The sequence below is a fragment of the Osmerus mordax genome, chromosome 13, assembly GCF_038355195.1.
Source record: "Osmerus mordax isolate fOsmMor3 chromosome 13, fOsmMor3.pri, whole genome shotgun sequence".
In the NCBI taxonomy this organism is placed as follows: domain Eukaryota; kingdom Metazoa; phylum Chordata; class Actinopteri; order Osmeriformes; family Osmeridae; genus Osmerus; species Osmerus mordax.
In genome coordinates, this window is record NC_090062.1 from 17,615,863 (window position 1) to 17,626,613 (window position 10,751).

Sequence of the window (10,751 nt, forward strand, 5' to 3'; positions counted from 1 at the left end):
CTAAACAGGGTCAGATGTTGTGTTTCTGTTTGGTGCTGTTGGTGATGGGAGTCGCCTTCCTCCTTTCCTAGTGGTCAGATCTCTGCAGCCATGATGTCCAAGATGGCCGACAAGAACTGGAAGGTCCGTAAGGAGGGTCTGGACGAGGTGGCCTCTGTGATCTCAGAGGCCAAGCTCATCCAGCCCAGTCTGGGGGATCTGCCCGCGGCTCTGAGGGCCAGGCTGACGGACTCCAACAAGATCCTGGTGAGAGGAGGAGGGTGCATCTGCCATAGGACCATCCAGCAGGAGTGTGATGGTGGGGTGTGTGATGCAACTGTGTGTGTGTGTGTGTGTCAGGTCCAGCAGACTCTGTCCATCATGCAGCAGATGGCCTCTGCCATGGGCCCCGCCCTCAAACAGCACATCAAGACCCTGGGAACCCCTGCCATCACTGTCCTGGGAGACAGCAAGGTACACACACACACACACACACACTGTCCTGCGAGACAGCAAGGTACACACACACACTGTCCTGGGACAGCAAGGTACACACACACACACTGTCCTGGGAGACAGCAAGGTACACACACACACTGTTCTGGGAGACAGCAAGGTACACACACACTGTCCTGGGAGACAGCAAGGTACACACACACACTGTCCTGGGAGACAGCAAGGTACACACACACACTCACACTCTCCTGGGACAGCAGGGTACACACACACACTGTTCTGGGAGACAGCAAGGTACACACACACACTGTCCTGGGACAGCAGGGTACACACGCACACACTCTCCTGGGACAGCAGGGTAACCTATGGGGTGACGGGTGTGCCCTCAGGTGGGCGTGCGTGCCGCGGCGCGGGCCACGCTGAGCAGCTGGGAGGAGCAGACAGGCTTCAGGGCGTGGCTGGAGGGGGAGGAGCTAGCTGCAGAGCTGGGGAGGGAAAACCCCTTCCTCCGCCAAGAGGTGTGTGACTACATGTACTCTACCCACCTCACTGACTCTCCTTTCATCTTCTCCTTTCACTGTGTGGAAAATGGACAGAAAAAAAATTCGACATGAGTTTCGAAAGGTTGAAAATGTGTTGTTTTTACAAGATTCAAAGGGTTGACAAATATTTTCGAAGCGAGTTGTGAAAAAATGTTTCTAAAGGCTTGTTACCTTTGTTTTAATCTATATTTTGCCCCTGATCTCTAATCTTTCTCCTGTCCTCTCTTCCTAGCCTTTCACTGTGTGTGTGGGGGTTAGTTTCCCCAAAAAGTGAAAAAATATTTTCTATTTATTTTCAAAATAATGTTTATTTGAGGGAAAAAAAAATTCAACCCTTTTGGAGACTTTTATTCAAATTTGGTTTTCAACCTTTTATTGGGGGAAAAAATTCTGAAATTTTCAGACAAAAGAATCCCCCCAACAAAAGTTGGCATCACTGATGAGGACTCGACTGTGCTCTGAAATCAAAGAAGGTTAACTCATTTTCTCTCCTTTCAATCCCTCTGTCTCGTGTGTGGTGCTCCCCCCTCCAGGTACTGGGCTGGCTGGCTGCCAGTCTGCCCGCCCTGCGCTCCGCGCCCCCTGACCTCCAGCTGTGCGTGCCCGCCCTGTACTCCTGTGCGGAGGACAGGAACCCAGACGTGAGGAAGCGGGCTCAGGAGGCTCTTCCTGCCTTCATCACTCACCTGGGCTTCGACAGGATGAACAAGGCTGCCGCCAAGCTCAAGGTAGGCCCACGCTCAAGGTAGACCCCACGCTCAAGGTAGACCCACGCTCAAGGTAGACCCCCGCTCAAGGTAGACCCCACGCTCAAGGTAGACCCACGCTCAAGGTAGACCCCACGCTCAAGGTAGACCCCACGCTCAAGGTAGACCCCACGCTCAAGGTAGACCCCACGCTCAAGGTAGACCCCACGCTCAAGGTAGACCCCACGCTCAAGGTAGACCCCACGCTCAAGGTAGACCCCACGCTCAAGGTAGACCCCACGCTCAAGGTAGACCCCACGCTCAAGGTAGACCCCACGCTCAAGGTAGACCCACGCTCAAGGTAGACCCACGCTCAAGGTAGACCCTGACCTGTGTGTGATCTTCAGCCAGCCTCCAGAGACCAGGTGGTGGCTCTTCTGGAGAAGGCCAGAGTTGCCATGCCAGCAAAGGCTCCCCCAGCCAAGCCTACTGCCCCCCCTCCCCCAGCCAAGCCTGCAGGTTGGTACACACACACACACACACACGCACACACACACACACACACACACACACACACACACACACGCGCGCACACGTCATAAACACCAGTAGTCTCCACCAGTACTGTCTGGATTTTCCTCCATCCACTATTGCTGTCTGGTAAAATCTGAATAGGAGAATGCTATGGATCATAACAGCATGAGCTAACATAATAATAATGTATCAGAGGTTACCTCTTGTAGAGGATGTTCATAGTGGATAGCTGTGTTCTCTCTCTCTCCTCAGCTACCAGACCCAGCCAGTCCTCCAGTGAGGAGCCAGAGCCCAGAGCAGAGCCCAGAGCAGAGCCCAGACCCAAAGCAGCCGGAAAGCCCAAGGTGGGTCAACCTGTCAACTTGCTGCTGTGTGGATACACACACAAACACACAGCGAAGGAGCGGTCAGCAGGCCCTGGCTGGTCAATGTCCTGTGCTCGGCCCTCCAGGTGCATGCTGGGAAGAAGGCAGCAGGGAAGGCCAGGGAGGAGGAGGAGCAGGAGCGCTCAGGACCCATCTTCATCCTGCTGCCTGGGGGCAAGGAGCTCCGCGCCAGGGATGAGAAAAACCTCAAGGTGTGTGCTTCTCGGATCTCCTGTGTGTAGGTTAGCAACCACTGCAGGAAGACTGACTGTCTCTGTGTGTCCCTCTCTGTCTCTCCCTCCCCCTCTCTCCTGGTGAGTCAGGTGCTGAAGTGGAACTTCCCTTCCCCTCGGGAGGAGTACGTGGAGCAGCTGAAGGTTCAGATGTCTCCCTGCGTGGCTCGCTGGATGCTGGAGGAACTCTTCCACCATGACTTCCAGCACCACATCAGAGCCATCAGCTGCATGATCGAGGTCCGTGCGCACACACGCACGCACGCACACACACACGTACGTGAGAGTGATGAGTTGCACCCTGATCAGGGGGCAGGTTGCCGTGGCACCAGCTCCCTGACCCGACGATTACTGGGGACACACCCATGTGCACAGGGGCCATCTGACTCACACACATCATCTTGTTTAGTTGTAGGTTATAACTTGCAGAATAGTTCAAATCTAGTCTAGCAACTTTTTCACTCGTTTTTGCAAGTTCTCTGCTATTTGTCAATAATTATTCCTGCAAATGCACTGTCTATAGTGTATAAATATGATGTGAGGTTCAACAGGTAGTGGTAATGGCTTTTCTATAAAGGTTTTTGTAGAAAAAAATATTTTTTATAAATGTTGCACAAGGTTTACAAAATATTTTTTGGGGAAAAAACGGGAAACGGAATAAAAAGATTTGAAAGTTTATTTTTATTTTTTTATGGTTAAATAATATATAAAAAATACGATTCTAAAGGTTGAAAAAAAATAATTTTGGAAAAAAATAAGAAAAAAAGCTTTACAATTTGGGGGGATAAAAGATTTGAAAGTTTATAAGTTTACAAAGTATTTTTGAAAAGTTTTAGAAAGGTTTTGCCATCCTGTAAATAAAGTATATTATAAGTTATAACTAAGTTACTTAGTGTAGTAGTTAAACTAGATCTCATCAAGCTGGTAACTGGATCCTTGTACGTGCTGAACCACAGCGCCTGGAGCAGGAGCAGGAGGCCGTGATCTCCTGTCTGGACGTGCTCCTCAAGTGGGTCACCCTGCGGTTCTCTGAGACCAACAGCAGCGTGCTGATGAAGGCAGTGGACTTCCTGAAGCTGCTGCTGCCCTGCCTGGCCCGCATGGACTACCACCTCAATGAGCTTGAGGCCTCAGCCTTCATACCCTACCTCATCCTCAAGGTGTGCTCTCACACACACACACACACACACACACACACGTGAGAGTGATGAGTTGCACCTTGGTCAGGGGGCAGGTTGCCGTGGCACCATCTCCCTGACCCGACTATTACTGGGGACACACCCATGTGCACAGGGGCCATCTGACTCACACACACACACACACCAAGCTTTTAAATGGTAACTAATGTCCAACTAGGCTTGCTAATTATCTGTGTCTGACTGTCTCCAGGTGGGGGAGTCTAAAGACGGGATACGTAAGGATGTACGGAGCATACTGAGCATGCTCTGTAAGGTCTACCCTGCTAGCAAGATCTTCCCCTTCCTCATGGAGGGAGCCCGCTCCAAGAACTCCAAACAGAGGGCTGGTGAGAGGCACACACACACACAAACACACACACACGATCAAGTAAAGCCAGACTTCAGAAGGTGCTGCTCCAGACAGGAGTCTAACTCCTCGTGTTCCTCCAGAGTGCCTGGAGGAGCTGGGGTGTCTGGTGCAGCTGTATGGTCTGACCGTGTGCCAGCCCAGCGCGCCGCGCTCTCTGAAGGAGATCGCCGTGCACATCAGTGACAGGGATGCCTGCGTCCGCAACGCAGCCCTCAACACCATGGTGGCGGTCTACAACGTCTGTGGAGAGCAGATCTATAAGCTGATAGGACACGTAAGCTGCTACTGCCCTGTCTGATCTACCCTCTCCTCATACTGCCCTGTCTTATCTACCCTCTCCTCCTACTGCCCTGTCTGATCCACCCTCTCCTCCTCTCCTACTGCCCTGTCTGATCTACCCTCTCCTCATACTGCCCTGTCTGATCTACCCTCTCCTCTCCTCCTACTGCCCTGTCTGATCTACCCTCTCCTCCTACTGCCCTGTCTGATCCACCCTCTCCTCCTACTGCCCTGTCTGATCCACCCTCTCCTCTCCCCAGCTGTCTGATCTCTCCTCTCCTCCTACTGCCCTGTCTGATCCACCCTCTCCTCTCCCCAGCTGTCTGATCTCTCCTCTCCTCCTACTGCCCTGTCTGATCCACCCTCTCCTCCTACTGCCCTGTCTGATCCACCCTCTCCTCCTACTGCCCTGTCTGATCCACCCTCTCCTCTCCCCAGCTGTCTGATCCACCCTCTCCTCTCCCCAGCTGTCTGATCCACCCTCTCCTCTCCCCAGCTGTCTGATAAGGACATGAGCATGTTGGAGGAGAGGATCAAGCGTTCCGCTAAGAAGACCCCCCCTGTCCCCGCTGCCCCGCCCCCGAAACAGGGGGAGGACAAGGCCCCGCCCCCTCACCTCAACGCCAGTGTCCTACGCAAACCCAGCGAGCAGACAGCCAGCAAACTACGGTACACACAGACCTGCCTCCTCCTCAGCAAGGTCTTCAGTCTGAGGGACACTTAAATTACTTGCATCAATAAAGGTTTAAGTGCAAGTTGATCCCCCCCCCCAGTCAGATCCGGGCGCAGAGTGCCGAGCAGCCGGCCCCCCTCCCCCCAGCAGAGTTCAGTCTGGACGTGCATCTCCTGGAGCAGAGCGGCAGCCCTATCAGAGAGATGCCAGAACTGTACCAGCCCAGCCCTGACCTCCTGAAGACCCCCGCCAGCCTGCGGAGGTAACGCACGCACACAGTCACTCGCACACACTGTTACACACACACACCTGTCCTTTAAGAGTTTCTTTGTCTTAGTTTCCTATCCAGGCCCCGCCCCCTCCCTGTCTGCCAAGAGGAGCTCCGCCCCAGCCCCGCCCACAGCATCAACCTGGTCATCTCCCAAGTGGCGTCTGGAGACGTAAACACCAGCCTGCAGGCCCTAGAGCAGGTACACACACACACCAGCCTACAGCTACACACACACCAGCCTACAGCTACACACACACACACACACCAGCCTACAGCTACACACACACACACACACCAGCCTACAGCTACACACACACACACACACCAGCCTACAGCTACACACACACACACACACCAGCCTACAGCTACACGCACACACTCACTCCCCCCTCCCCCCCACACAGATGCAGCAGGCCCTGCGAAGGCCCGGGGTGATGGAGGGCCTGTCAGACCAGCTCCTGCTGGCCTGCTGTCTGCAGCTCCACCTGGCTCGCTCCTCTCACTTGGCCAACCAGCGCACGCCTCGACCCCTGGTCACCCAGCTCTGCAGCCGCCTGCTGGACAGCATGTTCATGGTGAGGGGGAGGGAGGGCTGTAGGGCTCTGGGTGGGAGTTTCCCGACAGGATAACAGACCGCCATTTTGTTTTTTGTAGCAGTGATGTTAGAGGACCAGGAGGCTGTATGTAGAGGTTCCAGCTGTTTACAGTAGGATTGCATCATCCCATCTGGGTGTTTGTTTTCAGTATAGGGCTTTGTAGTTAACTCCTCCCCCCCCCCTCCCCCCAGCTGCTGGGCGTGCCCTCCCTGGCATGCGAGGTGTCGGTGGCGGTGCTGAGGGAGGTGGTGGAGGAGCTGCTGGCTGTGCTGCTGGACTCCAACGTGGCGCTGCTGGACCAGGGCAGCGTGCTGCTGGAAGCCAACCAGGTGCTGAGCCTGCTGCTGGAGAAGACCAACCACACCCGCATCCTCAGGTACCTTCTAATAGTACCAGGTACCCTGATGCCCCTCGGGTACCCTCGAATACCCCTCAGGCACCCTGATGTTCCTTAGGTCCCCCTAATGTGTGTGTGTGTGTGTCTGTTAAGCTCTCTGCTGGTGCTGATGCAAGAGAGTTTGGAGTCCTCGTCAACCTCCAAGTTCTCTGAGCTGGTCATGAAGGTGAGGGAAGGGAGTGGTGGGGGCAAGGTGGAGTCCTGTTCTCAGTCATGTGACCTCCCTGTGTCTCCCTGTGTGTGCAGTGTGTGTGGAGGATGATCAGGTTCCTCCCAGCCACGGTGGGAGACCTGGATCTGGACCAGACCCTGCTGGCGCTCCATAACTTCATGATGGTGTTCCCCAGACAGCGTCTGCGAGCACTGACCTCTGACCTGCCCTACCGCACCCTCAAAACCCTGCTGCACACCCTGTACAAGTTTACTGGCCCCCAGGTGCACACTCTCCAGCTGACACACACACACACACCCCAGCTGTCCGATGCATGGACACACACCTTTTGGGTTTCACTAAATGTTCTTTTGATGTGTGTGTGTGTGTGTGTGTGTGTGTAGATCCTGGAGCATCTGAGCCTGGTGGAGGACAGGAGAGCATCTGGTCTGGAGACTCACCTGAAGATGCTGCTGTCAGCAGGACCCAGAGACGCCTCAGTACGTACACACACACACACACACGTCTGATGAGGACCCAGAGACGCCTCAGTACGTACACACACACACGTCTGATGAGGACCCAGAGACGCCTCAGTACGTACACACACACACACACACACACGTCTGATGAGGACCCAGAGACGCCTCAGTACGTACACACACACACACACGTCTGATGAGGACCCAGAGACGCCTCAGTACCCCCCCGTGCTGATGTGACCGTGTGTCTGCAGCTGTACAGGGAGAGACACGAGAACATTCTGAAGATCTTCAACAAGATCACCTCCCAGGAGAACTGCACCCAGGTGAGGCTGTCGTGTGGAACCATCTCATCCATGTGTGTCTAGTGTGTGTGTGTCTTATATATGTGTGTGTGTGTGTGCAGGGTCTATCGGCGCTGGCTGTGTTCCGGCAGCACCATGCAGAGGTGGACCTGACCCCCTATCTGAGGAGGCTGCCTGCCCCCCTCCAGACCCTCGTACAGCAAAGCCTCCACACACACACCAGCAAGAAGACGCCTGCTGCTGGTACACACACACACACGCACCTGGTCCACACCAGTCCACCGGTCCCTGCTGGTCCAGACGAGTAACCTGTCTCTCTCTCAGGTGGCCCCGCCCCCCAGCCCAGCGGAGGGGAGGAGCCTAAACCGTCTGAATACCAGGAGAGTGCGCTCAGACTGCTGCAGGAGAGCAACATCCAGGTGCGCACGCACACGCACACACACACACACGTACGTGAGAGTGATGAGTTGCACCCTGATCAGGGGGCAGGTTGCCGTGGCACCAGCTCCCTGACCCGACTATTACTGGGGACACACCCATGTGCACAGGGGCCATCTGACTCACACACATCTTGTTTAGTTGTAGGTTATAACGCACACACACACACTGCCGGCTGATGAGTAGGGATCAGGGAAGTAATGTCCATGTCCACCTCCTCCCCCTGCTCTCCAAGGCCCCCCTGTCCTCCATTTCCAGGCTCTGCCGGGCCTCGCAGCTCCCACCCCCCCACCAGGGCCCCCCGGAGCCTGCCGCCAGCAACCTGGACGACCTGCGGAAGAAACTGCAGCGCATCAAGGACAAACACTGACACACACTAGGTGTGGTTCTTATGCTTGTCATTCTTCTGTGCTGTCTTGTCAAACTGTTTGTAAATGTTTTTAAATAATTACCGGTAATGCATTTTGTGAATAAAACGGCTGAAGGTAGAGGTCTAGTCAGGGTGGTTTTTCTTCATTTGAACAAGGCCTGGCTGTCATGCCAGAATGCTACTTTCTAAAATCTAAAAACTGCCCAGTAGATCTGCATCGCAAGTTCGCAACAGTTGATTTTCCAAATGCGATTTGCTATTGTCTGAGAGCAGAGTTATTAGCAGTCGTATTTTGAAAGGAAGCGTTGACCACACTGTCACGAACCTGGCTAAGTGGTTGAGACAGTCCTCTCGCATGCGTGTTTATTCTATCTGCTGTGGTAATTTATTAAGGAATACTAATGTAACATAACCAAAGGTGAAGTATGCAAGTCAGTAAATCAGTGGTGTGAGTGTGTGTGTGTGTGTGTGTGGGAGTCAGGTGGCTGAGCGGTTAGGGAATCGGGCTAGTAATCTGAAGGTTGCCAGTTTGATTCCTGGTCATGCCAACTGACGTTGTGTCCTTTGGCAAGGCACTTCACCCTACTTGCCTCGGGGGAATGTCCCTGTACTTACTGTAAGTCGCTCTGGATAAGAGCGTCTGCTAAATGACTAAATGTTAAATGTAAATGTGTGTGAATGACTCATGTTAGTGAGCAGTGTTGAAAGGTGTATTAACAAAAGTCAAAAGGTTGCCCAATGTTCGTAACACCCACAGGCTGTAAGGCTGGGCTCGTCCACTAGGAGGCGCCAGAGGAGCGCTGGACTATGATGCGCCTCAAATCAAACCATTATTCTCTGCATGATGCGTGGTCTTGTTTTAGTTTTCACAAGTCTGGACTGGGTTGTTAATGTTAAATCCAAACCAAGTAATTTGATGTTGAACAAGACAAATAAATTATTCATGTAGGGGTAATTGTAAAGTGACACAATGCTATTTCAGAGCTATGCATTAATGATGGCGTCTGTGACGAACATGTTGAACCCTGTAATTGTTCTGACTCTAACCCAAATTTGTGGCATTTGCTTTGAGTACGTTTTAAAAAAGACATTTTCACAGAGGCATTCAAGGTCAGTAATGGTAGGCTACTTGTTCCTGTGTACACCAGGAAGTAAGATTCAACGTCCTTGTAACACGTCCTGTCAAACGGCACCATCCCCACCTGCATGTCTGCCAGTCACCTCGAACAACCAACCCAACAATCACAGACCGCTACGCGCTCCGGTACGATCGGTGGTGTGTTCGCCTTCTCAGGCTTGATGATGTAGCTGTTTACCGATGCGGCCATGCCGTCTCATCCCTGCCTCTCTCCTGTCGGTGCCCATCTGAACCGTCGCGTCGGGCCGGGGCAGCGCCCGCTACGAGCGGCGCGGAATGTTAAGCAGTTTTACGGGCGAAGAGGCTACGGAGTCTCGTCCTTGATATGCAAAGCTGGTAGGAGGGAGCCTCGCGGAGGGCAAATGACTTCAACCTCTGTGATGGCTGGAGGGGAGGAGGTGAACTTCTGAATTGGGGCTAACGCATTCACATGGGTGCTAACGCATTCAAGCCAAGGCGGACACACACACTCTTACCCGCTAGCTACTCCTTATTTCAACACGCTAAATTAGTTTGGCGTTTTCAGCAAGCGATGAAGGGAGAACTGGTGGTGGTAAAATGAGTTGTAGGCTCTACCTCCAGAGTAGTGACGGCAGAGTGGCGCTGACTGTGACATCACTTCAAGGTTCTCTTTCGCTTGGATGGTTTGTGGCATACACCCATCCCCAGGAAAAGTATCTGTGTTTAAGCATGACTGCAGACTACAGGTGTTGCAGGTGTAAATTCCCTAATGAATATTTAGATGAAATCATCTTTTGAATTAACATACATTATGACATTTTGACTAATACACATCTGGATGATATACATTGCATAGATTATTTTTGTTTAAATGCAAAATATAACTTGAGATGAAAGTCTGGATGACTAGCCACCAGGGACATGAAAACTAGGACTGTCCCTCCCTTCCTCCCCTCTCCTCCTCCCCTCTGCCTCTCCTCCTCCCTCTCCTCCTCCCCTCCCTCCCTCTCTACCTCTCCCTCTGGAGGCCAGGACTGGGGACACTGTGCGTGCGTGCGTGCGTGCGTACAGAGCGGTAACCACGGTGATCCTTCTTGCTCAGGGGAGGAAGAGGAGGATCCAATAAACACCCCAAAAAATGAAACTAAGCTTCATATCAATATTAAGTGAAATCGTTTGAAACATACATCAGTTTGGCAGAATGCAAGACCCACCAGGAGAACCTGGGTCTGGAATCACCTTGGATCAACGAAATACCACAAACCTCCATTCATGTGTTAAGTTTGTGAAAACAAACAAAAACGTACTCAGACGAATCAACCACACGCCTTCACACCTCCAGCAGCC

General features: G+C 52.9%; 2 protein-coding genes and 3 non-coding genes across 5 annotated transcripts in view; all 5 read left to right on the forward strand.

Annotated features, from left to right (window-relative positions):
* Positions 1-45, forward strand: part of LOC136955659 (ankyrin repeat and BTB/POZ domain-containing protein 2-like) — a 9,276-nt gene extending 9,231 nt beyond the window's left edge. The window contains exon 12 of the mRNA XM_067249395.1: positions 9-45. Coding sequence (XP_067105496.1) covers positions 9-45 — 37 coding nt within the window. The remainder of the gene's footprint in view (positions 1-8) is intronic.
* The window catches only part of LOC136955007 (cytoskeleton-associated protein 5-like), a 57,800-nt gene extending 49,391 nt beyond the window's left edge, over positions 1-8,409 (forward strand). Inside the window, exons 21-43 of the mRNA XM_067248563.1 lie at positions 72-246; positions 340-453; positions 825-953; positions 1,511-1,705; positions 2,071-2,182; positions 2,450-2,541; positions 2,649-2,774; positions 2,886-3,035; positions 3,752-3,955; positions 4,185-4,320; positions 4,424-4,617; positions 5,119-5,291; positions 5,396-5,557; positions 5,633-5,765; positions 5,971-6,141; positions 6,354-6,538; positions 6,653-6,725; positions 6,806-6,994; positions 7,115-7,210; positions 7,447-7,518; positions 7,599-7,740; positions 7,822-7,916; positions 8,171-8,409. Coding sequence (XP_067104664.1) covers positions 72-246; positions 340-453; positions 825-953; positions 1,511-1,705; positions 2,071-2,182; positions 2,450-2,541; positions 2,649-2,774; positions 2,886-3,035; positions 3,752-3,955; positions 4,185-4,320; positions 4,424-4,617; positions 5,119-5,291; positions 5,396-5,557; positions 5,633-5,765; positions 5,971-6,141; positions 6,354-6,538; positions 6,653-6,725; positions 6,806-6,994; positions 7,115-7,210; positions 7,447-7,518; positions 7,599-7,740; positions 7,822-7,916; positions 8,171-8,305 — 3,253 coding nt within the window. The 3' untranslated portion in view covers positions 8,306-8,409. The remainder of the gene's footprint in view (positions 1-71; positions 247-339; positions 454-824; positions 954-1,510; positions 1,706-2,070; positions 2,183-2,449; positions 2,542-2,648; positions 2,775-2,885; positions 3,036-3,751; positions 3,956-4,184; positions 4,321-4,423; positions 4,618-5,118; positions 5,292-5,395; positions 5,558-5,632; positions 5,766-5,970; positions 6,142-6,353; positions 6,539-6,652; positions 6,726-6,805; positions 6,995-7,114; positions 7,211-7,446; positions 7,519-7,598; positions 7,741-7,821; positions 7,917-8,170) is intronic.
* On the forward strand, positions 3,075-3,187 carry LOC136955893 (small nucleolar RNA SNORD67). Its single transcript, XR_010878193.1, has one exon. It is a non-coding gene; the product is annotated as a small nucleolar RNA SNORD67 (small nucleolar RNA).
* LOC136955890 (small nucleolar RNA SNORD67) lies at positions 3,993-4,105 on the forward strand. Its single transcript, XR_010878191.1, has one exon. It is a non-coding gene; the product is annotated as a small nucleolar RNA SNORD67 (small nucleolar RNA).
* On the forward strand, positions 7,950-8,062 carry LOC136955892 (small nucleolar RNA SNORD67). The gene has a single exon (XR_010878192.1). It is a non-coding gene; the product is annotated as a small nucleolar RNA SNORD67 (small nucleolar RNA).
* Positions 8,410-10,751: the final 2,342 nt, after the last annotated feature.